Raw genomic sequence first — 20,746 nt, forward strand, 5'->3', positions numbered from 1 at the left:
TATCCGCACTCTCCGTTTGTTGCAAACAATTCATTTTTTCATGTTTCTTAAACATGTGAATAATAAAAATTACAACGACGTACGCGTACGTGCAATTTACATTATGTACAAGTAACAGTTGTTTGTATAATTTATTCGCAGTTTGGGCGATGAATAAACAATGATTCAATGAGAAAACTTACTTCTGAGCTGCATTTGTAAGTTGTCAGCAAGTATAGTAATACTCTAGACCGTTTTTTGCATACGATTCTAGCGCCGACTTCCGATAATCAATGTCGACATGACTATGATCAAATGTTTTATACGTATAAAATCAGAGAGTAACTCGGAGTTCTTCTTCCCCCATTCCAATAGTTTGAGTCGCTATTTTTTTCTTAAGTTATAGTTGCGCATGACGTTACAATTAATTACTGTTGTCAGTTTGGCACAGAGACGCGAGTATGCCGTCGTATCGCTGCATATTAGTTTCAAAAGTCTCTAGCTGCTTGGTAAGATCACCCACTTGATCAGCGAGAGTTCTCTCTTCCGTGAAGGCCTGAAGCTGTGGTGCGCTCTGGCACTCACGATAAAATGCCCCGAGATCGCCGTTTGTGTTTGTACCGGCGAACGGAGTTTTCTGCAACAACATAAATTTACGTTATTTTCTTCATCGCTCTTTCCTGCTCTGCTCATATTTCAACGAAACACAAAGGAAAGGTAAGTTAGTGGCACAATTCGAGTTGTATCATGTGATTCTCTATGGATCAATTCATCGTAGTTTCATCACGGTTTACAAACCCCTTTGATATTCGGGATTTTGGGCAAGGGTTGAGTTAAAATTCGGGACGTAAATAAATAATTACCAAGTCTACCATAATGAAATCATCGTTGGCGCTTGTAACAGAGCAGCTGCTTCGTCTGGAACCACTCCTCGAATTGCACTTTGGTGTTGCATTCTCAGGCCTGTCGAAATTTGATTCACCAGTGGTCGTTGTCGCCGCTGGATTGGTGCTCGTAGGCTCAACGATCGAACTCGGTGGTGGAGAAGTCTGACGGGGAGTAAGTAACGAACTGAAAGGAACATCCGGTATAGGAAGATCTTCCTCATTAACGATCACTTGCTTGTTAACAACGAAAGCACCAAGTTTTATTGTATCGCTCAGGGACTTTGAATTTTCCTCGCTGCAAGAAAATACATTCTTCAATATAGATGAATCAGAAAAATCCTTGGAGCAGCCATAGAACAATGTATAACTGACCTTTGTTGATAACGAGCATGACGAGGACTCAGATCCGAATGAAAATGATCACTTTTCAGCATTATAGAATCGCGACTGGCATGAGTCGGGGATATAGTCATTTTTGTTCGATAGGAAACTGACAGATGTATCGTACCCACAGGAGTGCAAAGTTGACCGACTCTGACGTGTTTGTAGTTGTCACCTGTAAAATACAAAAAATGCTGTGACAAAGAGAGAGCACAAAAAATACAGAAGACGAATTGAAGGGTAGGGTCTCAACTCAACAGCAGCCAAGTCCCCAAGTATACATAATGTAGAATTGAAAAACTCTGGCACTTGGCCGCTGTCAAATTGGGACCCTACCAATTGAAGACTCCAGAGAGAAGAATTTACCCAAAGTGTGAAGCTGTGGCTCTCCCATGTATATTCTGTAGCAGAGATGATACGAATCCGGACCCTGCCGCCTACTCAATTTGTAAGCAGGTGTTACTCTCGATATCGAAAGCAGACTTTTCAATAAAATTCCCATTCTGTTATAAACTGTGTAAGTGACCCTTATGGAAGGATCACTTTGTTCAGGCAGAACTCCAAGACTCCAAGTTTCCAATACCATACTGTCTCCTTCTACCGTTCTCAAGGAGATCTCAATGCACAAAGGCACAGACGAGCCAACAACCGGCTCCCCGCAAAGAACCCTTTTGGCCTCACCCAGAACATCCGGCAAATCGTGTATAGCCAGATTAAACTATAAAACAGAGCAACATACTTTTATTTTCTTTTATTTACTCATACAACATAAAACTAGCAAAGTTCATGCAAGAACTTTACCCAGTCAGCTCCTGACGAATCAGGTTTGCATTTAGTCACGACTTTTTCCCCTGTTCTCGACTGAACAATTATCTGAGCCGCTTTCAGGGCCAGAAATTTTGTAAATTTATCCAAATCCTTTTTGTCCTGCATACTCAATTTCATCGTCGTTGATGACATTTCATTGAACTTCAAATCTTTGTTTATTTATAGCTTATCTTATCTCAGACACAATCGAATCGCAAAACTGATGGCATCGATGCTTGCTTGTTGCGTGAAAAACACGCGGCGCCTCCGAGTCCGAGTCCCAGTCGTCGTCCTCGATGACGATACATCGCAACTCACCACCGAGCAGTGTTTTTTTCTGCGGACTATTTTACGATTGTTCCGCAGACGATGTCAATATCTATCTTGGGTTGTTATAAATAGTAGCCCCGAAAAGAGTTTTTAACCGAGGGCGAGTCTCTCAATAAGTATAAGGAGGCGCTGCTATGGTCGAACAACTGTCACTTTCGTACTGACCGTACTGACACAGGGCATGCCGCCGCGAAATTGTTACGTTTATCGTTTTTCTTCTTTTATTAAGCAACTCGATGACAGCAGTTTACAATTTCGATATTTTAAAACACGGCAATAGCAAACTTCTTGGCTGCAGGTTAAATAAATCATTTTTCTTTCAATCACGAGAAAAATTCGAAAGCGGTCAGTAAAAGTACAATATTTTAACGTTATCAACGTGGTTGTCACTCGAACCGTCGGTTGTACGCATAACCGTTACACGCCTGAACGACCAAACACTATTTCGAAGGATTCCAACGATGATACCTCCACCACCACCCTTCTCACCGACATCTCAATGGAATTCGCACTGATTCGTACGCCATATTGGAAGCATTGGCGTATGCATTGACTGCACCGTAACTGCATAACCCCCACTACAATGACAGTTGCGCCTTTCACTGTAATGCACGATCACGATAACGTCAACGATGTAGTTGTGTATCCAAGACCGCATATAGAGACAGCTGTGTATTCAGCGCGTGTCAATATGGTTATTATAAATTTACGATCCAAAATCTAACTATCCGACAGCTGGAAATGTTCAATTCCGACTTCGACCCCAACAGTCGGTAAGATATCGAATGAGCAAACAAATTACGCGAATGACATTGCAGTTCCATTATCCGCCGAAGAGTCAGCAGTGGCGCTACAGATCGACGAATTATACTTGACTTATTCCGCACACGAGTATAAATAAATATCGTTCCAATTTTTTTTTATTCACTGACTTTAAAACTACCCTTTACCTCTCCAAGAATAACCACAATATGTGATGCTTGTTATATATTGTTGTATCATAAGTTCTGACAAAGTAGTTCGAAAAGCTTAAAGATCCTGACCCGTGTAAGAATATAATTCTGGCCAACAAATGGATTGCATTTTTAAAGGATTCGTTAGAGGTTGACAAAAAGCACCACAAATGTGAGCTAATACACATTTGATTATCGTCACCGCACTCTGTTACCACAGTCGACTTTTTCATCCGTTACATTTCTACCTGTAGGCCGTTCTCTTACTTCAATTCGTCTGTTCTTGTGTGTCAAGTTCTGCACCCATCGCTCGCTAACGCTCAAAATATTTACTCACTCGCGCATTCCTTTCTTCGCGTCGTTCACCCGGTATAATTGTTTTGTTAATAGTGATGAGGACAAAAAAAATTCACACAACAAAAGGAAACGGATTTAGTCTCGTTAGATTTACAGATAACAGAATCGATTGTATTTCGTCGGTCACTATACAAAATCCATTCTATATTATTTCGATTTCTATACACCCAATCACACATTATTCGACGGCAAGTTCAATAGTAATTCGAAGCGTAGACAACAAAGTTGTAGATTTTAGTAAAAGGATATAGTGATGATTTTCTTTTTGTTTCCTTATTATATAGAGTCGATTCGAAATTTTTTTTTACAATAACGTCTCATCACTGCTCGCCGAATTAGGAACATTCGTATTGACAGTCGTAAAACAGAACACGACGATGACGAGCATTTGTACGTTTTCCCCACCATCGGTGCTTGATTGTTGCCAAGAGAAACGAAATATTTGGCGACCAAATTTTTCGTTTGAGGGAGCCACCGTATGGGCAGGGTGTCTTTTTTAATAATCCGTTATTTACGAAGTTGATTATTTTTTTCTTGCTACGCCCTCCTAGTTTATCGTCTAAAAAGGATAGATCCATCATCATAAGCCCTTAATATTCGTAAGAAATCTTGCCCCAACGAAGATACATTTTCCATTTAAATCACAGGGAATTTTGTTACTTTTTACAATTATTTTTTTCTTTCTTGGACATCTCATTTCACAGTAATGACAAACTCATATCTTTGTATAAAATCGAACGCTCTACAGAAAAGGTCTCTTGAAATTTTTTGATAAATTTACTCCTTCAAAAGTTGTTCAAAGCTGAAGTTGACCTCTGGGTAAATTCTCAAGGTTTTGTACTTTTACGACAAAATTATAATTATTTTCATGAAATTCAGTTGTTTAGTCTGAAAAATATATAATTTTGCTTTCTCATAGAGACGCTTTCTATGTGACGATGAAATTTTTTTTTTCCAGTTTTCAATGTCAATGTGCTCGTCAATGTCCAAAAACATCGAAAAATCATATCTAGAAAAAATGTCCGGATGTTTGTGCGTGCGGGTTACTGCGTGTGTGCATGCGTGTTTTTGTTTTAATAATTAAAAATCAACGCGATCTGTGTTAACAACGTAATTAGATTCATGCAATAAATTCTTCTCGATGTTTCAAATTTTTTTTACCTTAACATTGTAAAAAATTGAAATTTGCAAATTGCTTCCTCAAGATGATCAAGATGCACGATGCTCAAAGCTTACTCTATGAGGTGCAATATTTTTCATTTTGGCTTCCTCATAGAGGAAGCTTTAATCATTTTTCTAAAAGCTTGAGAAGCAATTTATTACTTTTAATTTTTTATTTTTTTTTTATTTTATTTTATTATTTTAACTTATTTTACGACTTTAAACTTTTCCAAATTAATTTTCAAAAATTAAAGCGGTTTTTTCGAAAAACTCATATTTTCGTAAAATTCCGAAAATCATAAAATTTAAACCGCTGAACCGATATTTCCCAAATTCAATACCAACTTTCCTACTATGATAACCTATATATAAAAAAAAACTTAGTAATAAATTTTAAAATTTCCGGAATTTAGAGTGTCGATACCGTTTCTTTAAAAATTCCAAAACGTCGTAGGATTCGTATTTTTTTTTTTCAAATTCTGATAAAATTATCAGAAAATGAAACGCTTGTTCAGATTAACATCTATGCAAAACGGGGCAGGGTGTCAACTCGGCACCGGGCAACTCACCACTGCATTATTCACGTATACAATGCCTCAAAACGGCCACGCACACACACACACATCCGGACATTTTTTCTAGGTATGATTTTTTGATGTTTTTGGACATTGACGAGCACATTGACATTGAAAACTGAAAAAAAAAAAAAAAAATTTCATCGTCACATAGAAAGCGTCTCTATGAGAAAGCAAAATTATATATTTTTCAGACTAAACAACTGAATTTCATGAAAATAATCATAATTTTGCCGTAAAAGTACAAAACCTTGATAATTTACCCAGAGGTCAACTTCAGCTTTGAACAACTTTTGAAGGAGTAAATTTATCAAAAAATTTCAAGAGACCTTTTCTGTAGAGCGTTCGATTTTATACAAAGATATGAGTTTGTCATTACTGTGAAATAAGATGTCCAAGAAAGAAAAAAATAATTGTAAAAAGTAACAAAATTCCCTGTGATTTAAATGGAAAATGTATCTTCGTTGGGGCAAGATTTCTTACGAATATTAAGGGCTTATGATGATGGATCTATCTTTTTTAGACGATAAACTAGGAGAGCGTAGCAAGAAAAATAATCAACTTCGTAAATAACGGACACCCTAATCTATATATAGACGCGAACAATGCGGTGGTGAGCTGCCCGGTGTCGAGTTGAAACCCTGCCACCGTATGTACCTTTAGAAAACTATTTTTCATTTCAAGTACTTTCTGAACTTGCATCCTTTCTCATAAATTTCATGAACTACACCCAAGAAATTCGGAGCTCACGGTAGAACCCTCACCCTCGGCCTTTTTTTCAACATAATTCCTCTTTTTTGTGGTGCTTCAAAAGAATTTCAGATCGGTCAAGCAAGGAAACGCATCGTCGCGTCGTGAGAAAAAAGTAAACTAAACAGAACAATGGTACTATGCTACACGCAGCACAATAACGAGAACTCGGAATTTGGAACTAATGTGAGAACCGTTTTTATCTGAAAACAGGAATTTTTCTATTTATATTTTTCCACCAGCCCCAAAAAAAGTCAACGAACTACGGGATCATAGAAGCCTTCCACGTGTTTGAACTAAACTTCATATCTTGCTCGGATCTATGTAAAGACGTGTGAGCGTAAAAGTTATAAGCAATAATAAAATAAACGATTTTTCCGGACCCGGAATATTATTCCTCGTCACATTACGAGGAATAATATTCACTGGCTCTTCAGTGCAATTAAACACGTTGAATTTTCCATCACTCCTAAGCACGTGGTACTCCGTGAACTGCTTATAAACCGATAAGGAAAAACCCATTTGTTTCATTGCCAACCGAATGTCGTTGCTTTTCGGTGATTTATTTCGATCTACATTTATCGGTGTTGATGACTAATGAACGTCTTTTTTAATCGGTTTATTCATAAACCGCGTGACTCGCTGCTTTGGAAAGCTCGATCTGTGATTTGACGATTATTATCATGATTCATTGTGGCACGCAAAATGTGTTTGCGTAAATCCATGCGAAGCAGTTTTTTAGATAATCACAGGAATTTGGGACAACAGCATATGCAAATACAAGCACTCTTTTGCAAATCGGTCATGTATTTCATCAAATCAAATATTAACTCGTTACAATGTGAAAGAAAAAAAAATAGATAAGAGTATGCACACAAAAACAGCAGGTACCTAATCACGTATATGAAAAAACAGTGTGTAGGCACGACTCTCGAATTCGCACGATGTTCTCTTCGCGTTGCTGCTGCTGCGTAATACACATGCTCTTACGACGCCTGTCGACGTCGCTACGCTGGGTTTCGGTATAACAATGTTGTGTAAAAAAAAAGAACACATCAATAAAAAACGGTAAAGAAATTGGCCGATTATTTTGGATTGTTCTCTTCACGCCCGTCTATTTGAACGTCGATGATTAATTTATTGTCCGCACTCGAGAATCCCCGAGAAAAAGTGAATTTCAAAAAAGATGGCTATCACGATAGAGCGGGCGGTTGAGAAATTCGTATACAAATTTCGTAATAACTACTTGCAACGAAGTAACATCATTTTTGTCTTTTTTTTCTTGGGTTTTTATTTTTATTTTTATTATTTTTATTTTTTTCTCAAAAGTTAAAAATTATCGACTAGCGAGCACCGCAAAATAAAATAACAAGAAAATTCAAGTGCCCACTCGCGAGCGTTGGTTGTCGTGTAAAAGTTCGCTGTATTGCATATAAAGTTGCCAAAACGCATGCATAATGTATAAAATAACGGTCGCGCGATGTAATTGATTGATAAAAAATGGAGTTTCGGTTTGATTTTCGGAAAAATAAAAAATATTAGTAAACAACATCGTGTCTATAAAAGTGGTGTACGTTTGAGCGATTAGCTCGATCGAATAACAACCGTTCGCTTCATTTACTTTTGTACCGTATGAAAAATATATATCGCCATGCTCGCTGCTCACCCGTTGACCGACAACGAACCGACACAGCCGCCGCACCGTCGCCTTTCTCGAGGATCGTCTATTTTTTAAAGATACACAAATGAGCGACTCTCGCTTTTGGATTTGGGACGAACGGAGGACAGCTCGCCGGGCGGAGGATTTTCTCCGGAAATACCACAGGTTAAACGCCCTACGTTCAACAGCTACTTTATCGTTATAGTCTATATTCTCCTCGGAGGCGAATAACTTGGCGCCAACTACGATCGTACGAGGGATTCGCGTATCTACGAAAACTAATAGGAAGAAAGGCTTGCTTCGTATATCTATATATACATATGTATATAATAGGCTTTTATCAATGATTTAGTTTCGCAATAACGGTGGGCAGGAGACCGAGAGAGCGAGAAAGTACGAGGAGCTTCGCCGAGAGTCGTCTTCGAGTTTCTCCTTCGTCGTGCTCTCTTCCTCCTCCTACAGTGTCCCGTGACGCGGTTCTTTCTCGAATCTCTCGGTGGACGTCGCTCACAACACGATTTCAACGAATCGCGCGCAAACGTTTTGTGAATAAAAATGGTAAAAAAAAAAAAAGAAAAAAAAACAACGTGGACAAAGACTGTGGGAAAATACGCCCTGTGAATAATTGGCGGAAAATGCATGATCGTTTCCCCATTCGAATTTCTTTCATTTGAACGCGGTTATCGTTTCCTCCTTTTTTTTTTCTTTACATTTTTATTAATCTAGTCGCGACCTCCGTGTATTATCTGCAAAATGCGTAAGAACGATTTCCCAAATACGCTTCGGTAGTCGAATCTTTATTTCCCCATCATCGTACACACGGGTGTACGACGATCGAGCCCACGATCCTGGAACCACGCGATACTCGGGTACTCTCTCGCTCTCTTAATTCAACCACCACCCTTATCCTTTGAGAGAACCTGCTCTCGGCCCGTCGCACATAAGTTCGCTAACTTTTCTCTCGCTTCTTCTCCTTTCCGTCGATACGATCGTCGCTAATTAAAAATCGGCTCGGAATTTTCTTTCCTTTTCTTCTGCTTCTGCTTCTTCTTCTTGATAATTCGGATTGTATACAGAATCAATGTGATGGATCAATGGAGATGGAGAGACAAGATGAGAGAAAGGTCCGGAGAGCGTTGACATGAAAAAGGAAAAATAGGAGCGGGAGAGAGAGAGAGAGAGAGAGAGAATGTGAATGACTCCCCAGGAGGGTGATGCGCGCGCGCGCGATTCAGCGACACGAGCGAGGTCTGCGAAGCTTGTGGTCGTCAGAGCCACGAAGCATCACTCGGAGCCGGAGGAACTTTGGGCGTTTAATATATCATGAATACTGGAATAAGTGCCGGTGACGAAACCGAGAACGCCGAACGAGATTATGGCGATGTTTTTCCATAGAATCCAGTTGAAACGACCAAGACCATTCTCCTGTTCCCAAACTGTAACGAGTTCGATGACCGAGGGGAGCATGAGGCCGAGGGTCGAGAGGCAGACCGCACCGACGAGGGAAATGAAGGGACCGAGATTCGGTATGGCTATCGCAACGCCAACGGTGAACAGTACGAGGCAGAGCCGAACGCTGTACTCTGCCCACAATCTTCTCGCGCCGAAGTGACGCTTGAAATTTTTCCAGATTATCTCCATAGGAACGTAAAACTGTAGACCGTAGGTGAGGAATATCGCGGTCGCGATCATCAGTTGGACGCATTGGGCCGGTATTTCTTTCGTGTTCAAATTCAGCGTTATGTTGTCCTTCGTGATCCCACCGAATCTCAGATAACCAAAGAAACCGACGGTACTGTAGAGCAAAACGACGCAAAACATTCCGATGTTAAGGACTCCCGGGCACCCGGTGAAGTGGGTCGGCGTCTTCATGTTGTTCTCCAACGGCATGACCTGCGCAAAGAGAAATATTGAATGAGCAAAATTATCGTTTTGTCGGGAACGCGATCGAAGAGCGCGATTGATGCGGATAGAAAGAGGGAAACTCACAACACCGATTCCTTCGAGAGCGAAGATGGCAGTACCGAAGAAAAGAGGAAGCTGAGACCACGACGAAAAGTTTGGCACAGTGTCGACGCTCGGGAGCTTATCGAAAATGTAGTAAAACGTTATCCCAATACCAACCGCCATCAGACAATTGGCGACCATCGAGAAAGGCGCGAGGTACTTGAGATTTCTGACTAGCGAGAGCATCATCAGGAGTGGCAATAACGCGGCCATGTACAGCCTCAGATCGTAGTCCGTCATCGTGTAATAATCGACGACGGCTTTGACGTTGCCCGAAACGAATACGACGTAAACGCAGCAACAGCCGATTAGATCTATCACCAGGAACGTGTTAATGGTGGCTCTGTCGAACATAAAAATAAAATATATTGAAGAACTCTGAAAAAATGCTTTCTCCTGTCGTTTCGCTCGAATTATCTATTGGCAATGTTGATAAGCGTTTGGGGGCAAAAGGAACTTTGAAAATAGCTATTTTCCGTCGAAACCAGTTTGACTATTCATTTTTACGATTTTTTTCGTTTCGGTCATCAAGAAGAATTTCTACAGCAGAAAATTCTGTACGACGACGACTAATTTTAAATAACATTCAAGCGTGAAAAAACTTGACGCAACAAAAGCAAGTGTCGGAAAGGGAGAAAAAATGGTTTTTACTTATTCTGCGCTCGAAGACGTAAATATCTGTGTAGCGATTTGATATACTCACTTGGCTAATCTCGCGTACTTTTGTACCGGTTCAGGCCCGACGAGAAAAGCCGCTTCGGCAACGTCGGCGAACCCGAGGCTCGGGGTCTGAGTCCGTCGACAGAGATTGTGGGCACACTTGACGAGTATGTGAACGCAGTAAGTGCAGGTCGCCCCGATGAAGAAAGTGGCGAGCAGTCCGAAGAGGAGGCCAGCATTTTTGAAGGCGAAAGGCATCGCGAGGATTCCCGTGCCGAGACTTCCCTTGAGCAAATGTATGAGGGTGTCGAGGTCCGATGTCGGATGGGCCAACTTGCGGTGCTCGAACGGATCGTAGAGCGCCGCTTCCTCGTCGGTTGCTCGTTCGACCAGCGGCAGGGTCGATCCGTTCGTAACCGTGATAGGAACTTCATTTTTCTCGCACTTGTACCTGCAAATCGAGTATCGTTGTAAACCTCCGTCTCCGAAGCAGCGTCCCCCCCTCCGAACCCCTCGGCCCTCGCCTCCTCTTTTTTTCTCTTTTAATCAACTGTCTCAAAGTATGAAAGAAAATCGATAATACGCCGTAACGAATAAATATATGTTGATATACGTGGATGCCTGTATAGATATGGCTGTGTATACCGATCGCGTTGTTCCAGTATCGTTGAGCTTGCGCGTGTCTGTCAGTGTGTCAGTGTGTTGATGCATGGATATACACCGTTGTGATGAAGTTTGCCGAGTCAAACGAAGGAAGAAGAGCGAGAGAGAGAGAGAGAGAGAGAGAGAGAAAGAAAAGTGGGAGCCGGCAGAAAGCTTGGATGCGGCGGGAGTGTTTTAATATTCCGAGCGTTGAAAAGGCGGTCGAGCTTCAAAAAAAAAATGTAGTGCCGACTCGATGTAACAAGAGCGGAAACGAAGCGAGTCGATACGCAAAAGCGAAAAGGGGAAAGACGCGGGCTGATGTAAAAATGATGTTACGAGGATAGCAAGGACGATCCGCGGGCAAGTTTGGCGGGCCGGGACGCGCGTGTCTGGTTAAAAACCGGATTTGGCACGAGGATCGAGAGCCGCGAGGGGGGAGCGAGTCTGGAGAGCGGATCGCGTTAAACGAGGAGCGTTTAGCGAGCAGCGTGTCCCGAGATTGACCCGCGCGCTCGGCTCGGAACATCGTCAAGCGCGCGGTCATCGACTGACCTTAATTAGAGACGCTCGAGAGTGAACGGACAAGGAGGAGTCGCGACAGCGTTCTCGCGAGCGCGTTAATCTTCTCCCGCTACATTGAGCGACCGCGGGCGGATCGTCCTTTTTCCAAGTATTCGAGCGTGATTGATCGTGGGATCGGGTTGGGAGATCGTCCGCGAGAAAACGAGTTTCGGTGAAGCCGAGTTCGCCCGATCATTTCGTCACAGTTCGATAAACTTTCGAGCTCCGTTTTTTTCGACTCGCTCCATTTTCTCGTCTCGAATAGAAAAATAACAAACAACCGATGATCGAGACTTTCTTCCCTCCGTCCTCGCCAACTCTTTCTCTCCCTCTTCCCACCTTTCTCTTTGTGAATTTCATACTCACGCACGTGTCCGACCGGCCGAATGACAAATGCCAATCTCTGCGTCTCCAATCTCGATACGATTAACGACGAAAATTTCACTACACAACATGTTTCATGCTCGTCGACCCATAAACCCTACCCGCGCCATGATCATGAGCATGCGTGTGTATTATCATGTATGCATTCGTGTACAATGTATGAATGAGACGGAAGAACCAATAATAAAAAGAGAAAAATAATAAAAAATAAATAAAATTAAAAAAAATAAAATAAAAAACACAGTCGACATCCGATCGATGAAAGAGTTTGTCGATCAATTGTTATACCGACTCGAATCTAATGCGAAACGAATAGTCTTACTTTTAATAACATTACACTTAATCAAGACATTTAAGAGAAATGAATAAAGAGAATGGTAAAAAAAAAAAGAAAAGAATTTTAAAGGTATAGGTGTGTAGGTACCCGTTGAGGTGCGGTAGTTTTCTCTCCTTACAGCTGTGTGCCGAGACATACAAGCTTTTTTGGCTCCGAACGTGCGCGTGTGTTTGCCCTTTCGTTAATATCTTTATTATTTCGTGGTCTCGGACGCGCGTGCAGCCGCGTAAAGGCGGTGCACCCGCGCGCAGGATTCATATTGTTCTTTGATATTTGTTCGATATTGCTCTCGCACACGACCACACGCGCACCGGTGCGCTTTCGACAAGATTATTCGGCCCCGCGTCATTGCGGGGGAGTAGCAGCTGCCGACACCGCACTGCATCAGCGACGCCCAGCAGCGCCTACGACGCAGTACGACGACAAACGAGCCCTCCTTCTTTCAACGTTTAAGTGCGTCTGTCCCCGCGCATTGCCCATTTTCGTTTGGTATTGCGCTTTTCGCGCGCTTTTTAACTGAGCGGGGCTAACACGCCGCGTGTAACACGCTCGATGAGGGAGCACGATCGATCACATAGAGAGGAAAAAAAACAAGAGGGGAAAGACAAGTGATGCCGATTCGATGCGCCCCCCGCTCCTCCGCAGGCTTCATCGATACACGTCTCTATGCTTATTATATGCTTTTCTCGTTTGACATTTCGAGATCGTAACCGATCCCACTTGATTCGCGCGAATCTCTCACTCCCTTCCGTTCTCGTTTTTTAATCTCTCGCATGGCTTTTGATCGCTCGTTTTCATCGTCTTTTTAACTTTCGTTTTGGGTTTTTGTTTTCTGTCTTAATTGCTTTCGCAGAGCACTTTCATAGAGCCCGAATCATTTTAATGCCCGGACTCTATACGCACGTCTGGAATCATATAAATCAACATATTAAACGGTAAAAGACAGAGTCACTCACTCTCCCAGTGAATTTTCATCGCACCACTCAATCAGCCTCACCCCTCACCCCAACCTCCTCTCTTCCAACTCCCTTAAAGCTCATTTTCTTTCCAAGATTCGCTTCTTCCGTCGATCGTTCTACTCCGTATCGCACGCTCTTTTCTCCCCCGGCCTTCAACCCCACCGGGAGTACTCGGTTCCCCCTCCCGACCACCCCCGGCGGCCGCATACCGCGCGCGATCTCAGACTCGCAACGCCGGTTCGCGATCACGATCGAAACACGCGGCTCGAACGAAGCGTCAATCTCGGAGGTCAATATTATTCGAAGGTAACGCGACGTGACGAGAAAAATCAACACTCGAGCAAAGCGCGGATCTCGATTCCCCTGAAAATGTACCCGCGGAAGAGGAAAAAAACTGGAGTAAGATTTTCGTTCGACGAGAGATACTCGGGCTCCTCGATTTCGGCGGTAGCCCTCCGTGAATTTCGAGTGAAAAATCAAGCGGCGAACGCTCAGTTATCGCGTCTACATAAATAATAATAGCGGAGGCATGGCGCGAGAGAAAAGCGGGAGGATTCTGCCTCGCGCGTTTTTCGCTGGTATCTCCGCGGTCTAAATTTGGAGCGCTTCAATGTCGCGCTCTACTCTCGAGAGGCGGCGGCGCCTGCTCGCCCATTTCGTCCAACAATTTACTCAAGAAAACAAAACGACATTGATCGAATGATGATTAAAAAAAGGTCACAATGACAACGAATGCGGAAAGTATGATGATGACCGAAAGAGCGTTGCGATCGCGAAGCGGTATGCGGCGCGGTGGTGGCTGCGACGACTCCGGTTTCGATCGAGGCGCGATTCAGCCAAAGTTACAAGTTTTTCAATGAGGAGCAAACGCCTCATCGAGATAATTCGAACAGCTCGAGGCAGGATGAAACAGTTGGGGGGAAAAAAGTCATTAAGAAATCGCCACTCGCGCCTCGATCGATGACCGAAGCTCTATTCGTCATAATTTTAGCTCTCTACATCGTCGTTATTGATGATAACGCGTGTTCACAGCTACAGAAAGCAATGCGGCGGTGATGAACGTTCGTGGATGCAGCGATTGACGAATGACAACATATCGTTAAAAGCATCGATCGCTCGAGAGAGTCCTCGACTTTGGAATACACTTTTATCGTATTTTCCTCTCGGCGGCCCATGCGCCCCTCTCCAACCCTCGTATTCCGTACCTTTTTTTTTCAATATTTCCCCCATTAAGCCGGACTTTGAACGTGAAAAATGGATGATTCATTCGACACTTACTTGACCAGCACCATATCCGAGAGTTCGGTTTTCACTCCGTGCTTCTTCGGATCGTATTCGGCAATCATCGGTCGCATGGGTGTCTTCTGAAAAAAAAAACAACGACGAAACCATCAATTCGTTTCCCGCCGACTTTGCTCCGAGCTTCGGGGACGCGAGCTCGTGCAACGATCGCGAGGAAAATGGTACCTGCGAGAGCTCCATTTCCTCGGGTAAACTCGACGAGAGCGAGCTCATTTCGACCTCGTAATCGCTTTCCGAATGTCTAAACATTTTTGTGCTTTTCTTTATAAAATATTCGTTTATCGTCACCCACACACGCGCACTCCCCGTCGCAGAAACGCCGTTACTCCGGATGCCCGATCATTATCGACGGGCCAGTTATTAAGGCACTCCGCTTACTCAACGAGAATTCGAGGTTTTCCGGCTCGGGGCACGCGGCCGGGGGGAGAAGGGGGGGCGCGCGTCAGCTGTTGACGTCGACCGAGGAGCGAGCAACGAGGTTTAATTCCAGATCGAAAGGGACCAAGCCGCGGGAGCTTTCACGCAAAGGTCGTTTCGGCGAGCGCGCAAGAGATTGTCGTCGGCGACGGGGGCGCCGGTCGCGTCTCAAAATATCGGAGGGCCGAAGCGTCGTCGGGAGCGCCAGGAGTTTCGATCATAATCGAGTTCCAGAAGCGGGAAAACGCGACCGATCCTCGGATCGATTTTCAACCGCAATTCAAAGACGGGGAGGGAGAGACAGAGAGAATAAAGGTAACGCACCGTGCCGCGATTCGGAGCGAACTGTAAGAGTTTGGACAGTTTGGCAAAGTTGCGAGGCTCTTCGTCGGGCGCTACGTCCGAGCGTGTTGTTTTCATCTTGAGAAAAGGCGCGTTCGCGCGAGGGAGAACGCGAACGAGTGTAGAGGCCGACCGGGGCGGAGAGCCGAGGGGGTTGTGACGCTAGGCAGGTGCCAAAGGCTCGCGGTGTGTGTATGTAAACACGGGACAGAACAACCGGACCAACTCTACGCATGTACACGAGAGGATAAATACGAATGTGTCGCGTAAATAGCGAGGGTCGGAGAGAGCGTTTTCATCCACGTTGGTCGGACGGCCAAGAGGAGCGCGGTGGACCTCCGTCGTGGACGATTCAATTTCGATGATGAGCCCACGCGACGACGCGCGACGATCGAGCGCTTGCCAAAAAACACGCGTTTCGGAATGCTCCGCGGCGACGACGCGGATACCGAGCTCTTGACTTTTTCTCATGTGCGCGAGAGCCTCGAGAGCCTCCTGCTTCCCGACCTTGGGCACGGGAGATTGGCCGAGCGATGAAACGCCGCGGAAAATTCGCTCCTGCGAGAAAGTATCGCCGCGCGAGGGAAAAGTTTGCGCGAGAAGAACGAAGGAACCGCGGCCAAGCATAACACCACCGAGAATCTCGGCGGCTCGGAAACCGAGCGAGACGCGACGAAAGCGCGCGTCGGCCGAAGCCAAAATCGTATTTCGAAACTGAGGCGCCGGCGACGAGCGAGCGAGGAGCCGCGGAGCGCTCCTCCTTTCCTCCGCTCCGGCCACTCGCTTTTCCGAGCTTTCCGGTTATAAAATGACGCGCTACGCTCTCCGATCGTCACTCTGTTTACCGAGAATCGTCCGAGCGACGTTGCTTATTCGCACCCATCGCTGTTTAATTATGCTCGCTTGGAATAAACACGCGCGCGAGCGAGCGAGCGAGCGATGATTTATGTTTTTTCAAACAGCAAATATATACTCGGCCCGCGAGTACACTTTTCTCGTTCCAATTTAACGGGCGTTTATTTCCGAATGCCTTTTTCTGTGTACTCGGCCCCGAGTTGAGAAATAGCGCGCACACGGCGCTCGAGCCGCTAACGCGAAAAGTACGCAAATTTTGCGCGAGCCCGCGACGCAATAGCCGCCGCGAGCATTCCTCGCGAGATCAGCGAATTCCAGTCGCTTTAACGCTCTCTCCTCCCAACGGCCAGCTCGAAAATGATTTATTTTTGGAAGAAACGAGACGCCGGACTCGCCTCGCGATTCGGCAGCGTCTCCGAGCCGCCTTTCCCTCCTCGGCGCAACTTCCGGTCGCCGAGACGCGCGCAATCTATTTTTAAAAGCCGCTCGAGTCCCCGTTTTTTCGCTTCGGAGGAACAAGTCGACGCCGCTTTTTCCTTATCGTTGTAATCACAATAACAAAGCGAGTAGTCTTCGGCCGCGTTCGGCGCGTTTGCCGAGCGCCAAAGTCGAGAGTCCATTTGTCTCGACGCGTTCCCCCCCCCTCCCCCCCCCCCCCCCCGGGACTTGGTGGTTCAATTCAATCCCGAGTATTGTCACGAACTAAAAAACGTGCTGTCGTCTGCTTTCGTGACGAATCGCGATCGGAATTCGGTGTCGCCAGAGCCGAGGGTATCGAGACCATACGAATTATTTATACACTCTTTCCCCACCGCGCGAATGAGTTTGTCCGCGAAACGAGAAAGAGGCGCGAGAAGCGAATAAGAAAAACGGCGATTCGTCAAGAGGCGGCACGCCAATATCGACCCGACCTTCCTCGAGGGGAGAGAGCCATGCACGCATCGCGCAGCGAAAAACTTTTCACCGAGTCGCTGCGTTAGGACCAACAGGCGCGTGTCGGGGCCGACCTTTGGGCGCGAATTGACTCGGCCGCGCGTCCAGCTCAATTGGGACAATTGATATCGCAGACGATAAATTTGTGAGAAATGGACTGCTCGGTCCAATGTTCTATCCGAATGTTCGAAGGGCATTGCGCGCATTCCCCCGTTCGTTCCATTTGCGATTTAAGGTCGAAGCGATTTGTGCGGTGGGGCGATCGCCTCGGGAGGGCCGCTGCTCGCGCGAAAGCTCGATCGAGCGAGCCGCACAGAATCGCGCTCCCTCCTGCGCTCGCAGTGGGCGGTTGGGATAAGAAAAAAATGAATGAATCCGGTGAGGCTGCGCGCAGCGTCACATCCTGCCAATGAGCAGCGCGGCTCGTTGTTCCCGTGGCTCTCGCTTAACGAGAGATTCGAGCTCGTTACGGGGGAGGAACGCGGACGCACGCGGTTCCGTCGAGGTTGCAGCGCGAGACCGCTGACAAGAGCAATTGCATTTTTCTCCGCGTCCAAGGACGAGAGCGCGCGCGCGGCTGGCGGAGGAAAAAAAAAAAGAGAAAAAGCCAAATATCGATCGCGATCGTCGCGGATCGGATTCTTCGGCATCGCGGGATAAATACAATGAAATGAATGCGCGCGAGCGCCCGTGCGACTCGCTCGACTCGACTCGAGCCTCAACCGGGCTGCTCCCCGGGAAGGGGAAATAGACAGACGACTCCGAGGTGCGGAAATTTCCATGACGCGTTACGTCGCTCCTTCCTCCACGCCTCGGGCCCCGCCAATTCTTTTATTCCGCAAACCACCTTCGGAGGACGATAAGACTTTTGTAAATGCTTTGTTTAACCCTCAACCTCATGACCGGGGTTTGAACGCACCCCGCAATCTTTTTCTGCTTATAAATCCGGTCCTACGATGCTAATCTGACTTTATCCTACACCATTTTCTTCGTTTTTTTATAACGAAAAGAATGATGTTCGATAAAACTAATTTCAGTTGAATTTATATATAAAAAAATCCGTCGATAATCAGTCGATAATGTCGCTTGTTAGGACGGGAGCGTAGTTTGAAGTTCGCGTGGGGTGTGCTCACACCCCAGTCATGCGTTCTAGGGTTAAAAATGCCTCGAGCTTCGCCCAATAGTCCGAAGGGAAACAACGTTGCGGCCGATGCCCGAGGGAGTTTGGCGATCGGCGATAAAAGACGTTACGACGCAAAAGGCGCTCCCCCTCTCGGAACGGCTCAAGGACGGAGGCAACGTCGTTTCGCGCTTCCGCACCTCCTTCGTGCATGCGCACCCACGTGTCGTGATCCTGAGAATAATAAGAGCGCGGGACCGAGGAGAGCGAGACTGGAAATCGCTCATATTTTCAAATCGGTTTGTCAAGTTTAACGAGGCTTATTTATGCAGAGGCGTGCGATATACGAGTCGTTAAAAAATTCTTACCGCGAGGTCGCGGCGCGCAACGGCTCCGAGTAACGGATTCGATTACGTGGCGCGCGATACGTAATGCGAGAAGCGGCACACTCTTCGTCGCGCCGCTCAAACTTCCGATGCTCCCTTATAAAAGAGTTTTTTTCTTTTCCAGGGCACCGAAAAACCTCGGAGGCCCCGAGATCCGCGGCGGCGAGGGGGCGGCTCATCGTCTCGTAGAACTCGCTCGCTAGACGCGTCTCCCCGGTTCGCGAATAAGTCCATAGTTCCTGTAGAGTGTCTACGATGCATCGCGAGGGCGCCGACTCGCCTGTATGGCGCGTATCCGAGGTGGGACGTTCGGGCGTCACGCGAGCATGCATTGACCCTTCGATCGCTACTCGACGTCGTCGTCTCGAAATAGACGGGCACCGCGAACGCGCCGTACCGCGGTAATCCGCGCGATTTTCCCGAGCGAGCTTTGGTGGGATCCGCGATCTACGGGGCGATAAGAATCTCGCGAACGTAGCGCATCGACTCGCGATTAAGTCGAATCTCGTGACATCTGCGCGCCGCACATAAATCTCGGAGAATGATTCACGCTCGGGGACGGATTTATCCGAAAGCTGGGAGATAAGGAAAGCTCGTAATTATAGGTCTTGGAACGATCATTGTAATTCCTCTCCATCCCCTCGTCGCAAGAATACGAGTGTGGCGATGAGGCTAAAACAACGATCGATTCCGCTCTTCGTTCCCCCTCGCGGTTTCAACACGCACCGCGCCGTCCTTTCGATCGAGGTTAAAACGCGATTGTGAAATAAAGAAAAACTTTTTTTTACTTACTCTAAAGTCACCCCCGTGACTCGGCGGACTCGTCGGGCTCGGCATTTTATGAGACATCGTTCCGAGCTCCTCAATATTCTTCCTCGCACTCTCTCACTCTCTCAATCCTGTACCAATTCGTACGTATTTATTTACATTGGCTTCCTTCAGCCTTTTTATTATTTACCGCCAGTGACGTCGTCCCCAAATATCCAGCGACGATCACAATACTTTGAGAAATACTTTATTGAACGATGCTACAATCTATATTTATAATAAATCACGAATGTTTGATATTTCAATATTTTCCTTTCGATAAATATACAATTGTTGCGGTAAAAACGTGTACGTATGAACGAATTCAATGTTTGTACACCGTTTCCTCGTTCTTTGGGCGCGCGCGCGATCGGAGAAACTCGTGTCTCTTTTCGGTTTTTCTCTTCCAGATATACTTGTGTTTCGTTTTTTTATTTAGTATTGTTAGCGGACACGAACGTCCGATCGCGTTCGAGTCGGAACGAGGAATGAGGCGAACGAGCCTCGCTCGTTGTGGGAGGCCTCCGGTGCTGGGTACCCCTCTCGAAAACACCATCGGCTCGGCTCGGCTTGCTACCGCTCGAGCCCCTTCCCCTCCGCCTTCTAACCCCTCCTTTCCCTTCGAGCGGTGGCTTTCTCGATGCACGTTCCGCTCCCCCCCTCGCGCACCCCGTGCTTTTACCCATTCGCAGTCTGCTTTCCTACTCGTATGCGTTCTTGACGTTTTTTCATTCCGTTTTCTATTTTCTTATTCTTTCTCCCCTGCTTCGATGTGCCACCGAACGCGTTCCATTATTTTCGACCGGCTACGACGTAACGCCACTTCGAAGAAATGCTTCCGCGTGAACGATCGATTCTTCGAGCTGCGTCTCAAAGGTTTTCCTCTCCTTCGGGGATTACCTGAGGTTTCGGGACTCGGTCGCTGCTGTCGCGACTCGATCCGGTTCGATCGGTAGATCGCTCTTGACGAATCCGCGCTGCGTCCCAACTGAAAAAGAAAGCGAAAGCGAGCTGGCACGGCCAAAAAATAGATGTTTACTGATATATTCGGTCGGAATGTAACGTGCGAGGAAGAATCTTGGCTGTTGCTCCCGTTCTCGGAAGATCGTCGTCTTCTGTACATGCTTGAACAAACTGCGAGATTCCTAGAATCACACTCGCATACGTTTCGAGCTGTTCGAGTTAAAAAAA

General features: G+C 45.9%; 2 protein-coding genes across 4 annotated transcripts; both read right to left on the minus strand.

Annotated features, from left to right (window-relative positions):
- Positions 1 to 15: 15 nt before the first annotated feature.
- Atg13 (Autophagy-related 13) lies at positions 16 to 3,293 on the minus strand. Of its 2 annotated transcripts, none has more exons than XM_043422413.1 (5): positions 2,049 to 3,293; positions 1,614 to 1,965; positions 1,239 to 1,422; positions 852 to 1,161; positions 16 to 616 (listed from the first exon to the last, which is right to left on the minus strand). In XM_043422413.1, exons 1-5 carry the CDS (start codon positions 2,205 to 2,207, stop codon positions 404 to 406), a joined length of 1,218 nt encoding a protein of 405 aa, XP_043278348.1. In that variant the 5' UTR covers positions 2,208 to 3,293; the 3' UTR covers positions 16 to 403. The 2 variants fall into 2 exon arrangements, with proteins under 2 accessions (XP_043278348.1, XP_043278347.1); XM_043422412.1 differs by having other exon boundaries at positions 843 to 1,161; positions 2,049 to 3,286.
- Positions 3,294 to 6,967: 3,674 nt separating this feature from the next.
- LOC122412518 (proton-coupled amino acid transporter-like protein pathetic) lies at positions 6,968 to 20,136 on the minus strand. 2 transcript variants are annotated; one of them, XM_043422100.1, is made up of 6 exons: positions 19,707 to 20,136; positions 19,541 to 19,647; positions 14,672 to 14,757; positions 10,551 to 10,958; positions 9,830 to 10,190; positions 6,968 to 9,733 (listed from the first exon to the last, which is right to left on the minus strand). In XM_043422100.1, the coding sequence occupies exons 2-6, from the start codon at positions 19,595 to 19,597 to the stop codon at positions 9,125 to 9,127; spliced, it is 1,521 nt and encodes a 506-aa protein (XP_043278035.1). In that variant the 5' UTR covers positions 19,598 to 19,647; positions 19,707 to 20,136; the 3' UTR covers positions 6,968 to 9,124. The 2 variants fall into 2 exon arrangements, with proteins under 2 accessions (XP_043278035.1, XP_043278034.1); XM_043422099.1 differs by lacking the exons at positions 19,541 to 19,647; positions 19,707 to 20,136 and adding an exon at positions 14,861 to 15,721.
- Positions 20,137 to 20,746: the final 610 nt, after the last annotated feature.

Source organism: Venturia canescens, chromosome 6 (genome assembly GCF_019457755.1).
Source record: "Venturia canescens isolate UGA chromosome 6, ASM1945775v1, whole genome shotgun sequence".
Lineage (NCBI taxonomy): Eukaryota > Metazoa > Arthropoda > Insecta > Hymenoptera > Ichneumonidae > Venturia > Venturia canescens.

Excerpts from the sequence above, each read along its gene's own strand:
- Atg13 (XM_043422412.1), bottom strand. The coding sequence starts at position 2,207 with ATGTCATCAACGACGATGAAATTGAGTATGCAGGACAAAAAGGATTTG. Across the intron at positions 1,423-1,613 it reads GCCACAGCTTCACACTTTGG|GTGACAACTACAAACACGTC; the intron begins GTAAATTCTTCT and ends TGTATTTTACAG. Across the intron at positions 617-842 it reads ATTTCATTATGGTAGACTTG|AAAACTCCGTTCGCCGGTAC; the intron begins GTAATTATTTAT and ends ATGTTGTTGCAG.
- LOC122412518 (XM_043422099.1), bottom strand. The coding sequence starts at position 14,944 with ATGTTTAGACATTCGGAAAGCGATTACGAGGTCGAAATGAGCTCGCTC. Across the intron at positions 10,191-10,550 it reads AAGTACGCGAGATTAGCCAA|AGCCACCATTAACACGTTCC; the intron begins GTGAGTATATCA and ends TATGTTCGACAG. Across the intron at positions 9,734-9,829 it reads CTCTCGAAGGAATCGGTGTT|GTCATGCCGTTGGAGAACAA; the intron begins GTGAGTTTCCCT and ends CTCTTTGCGCAG.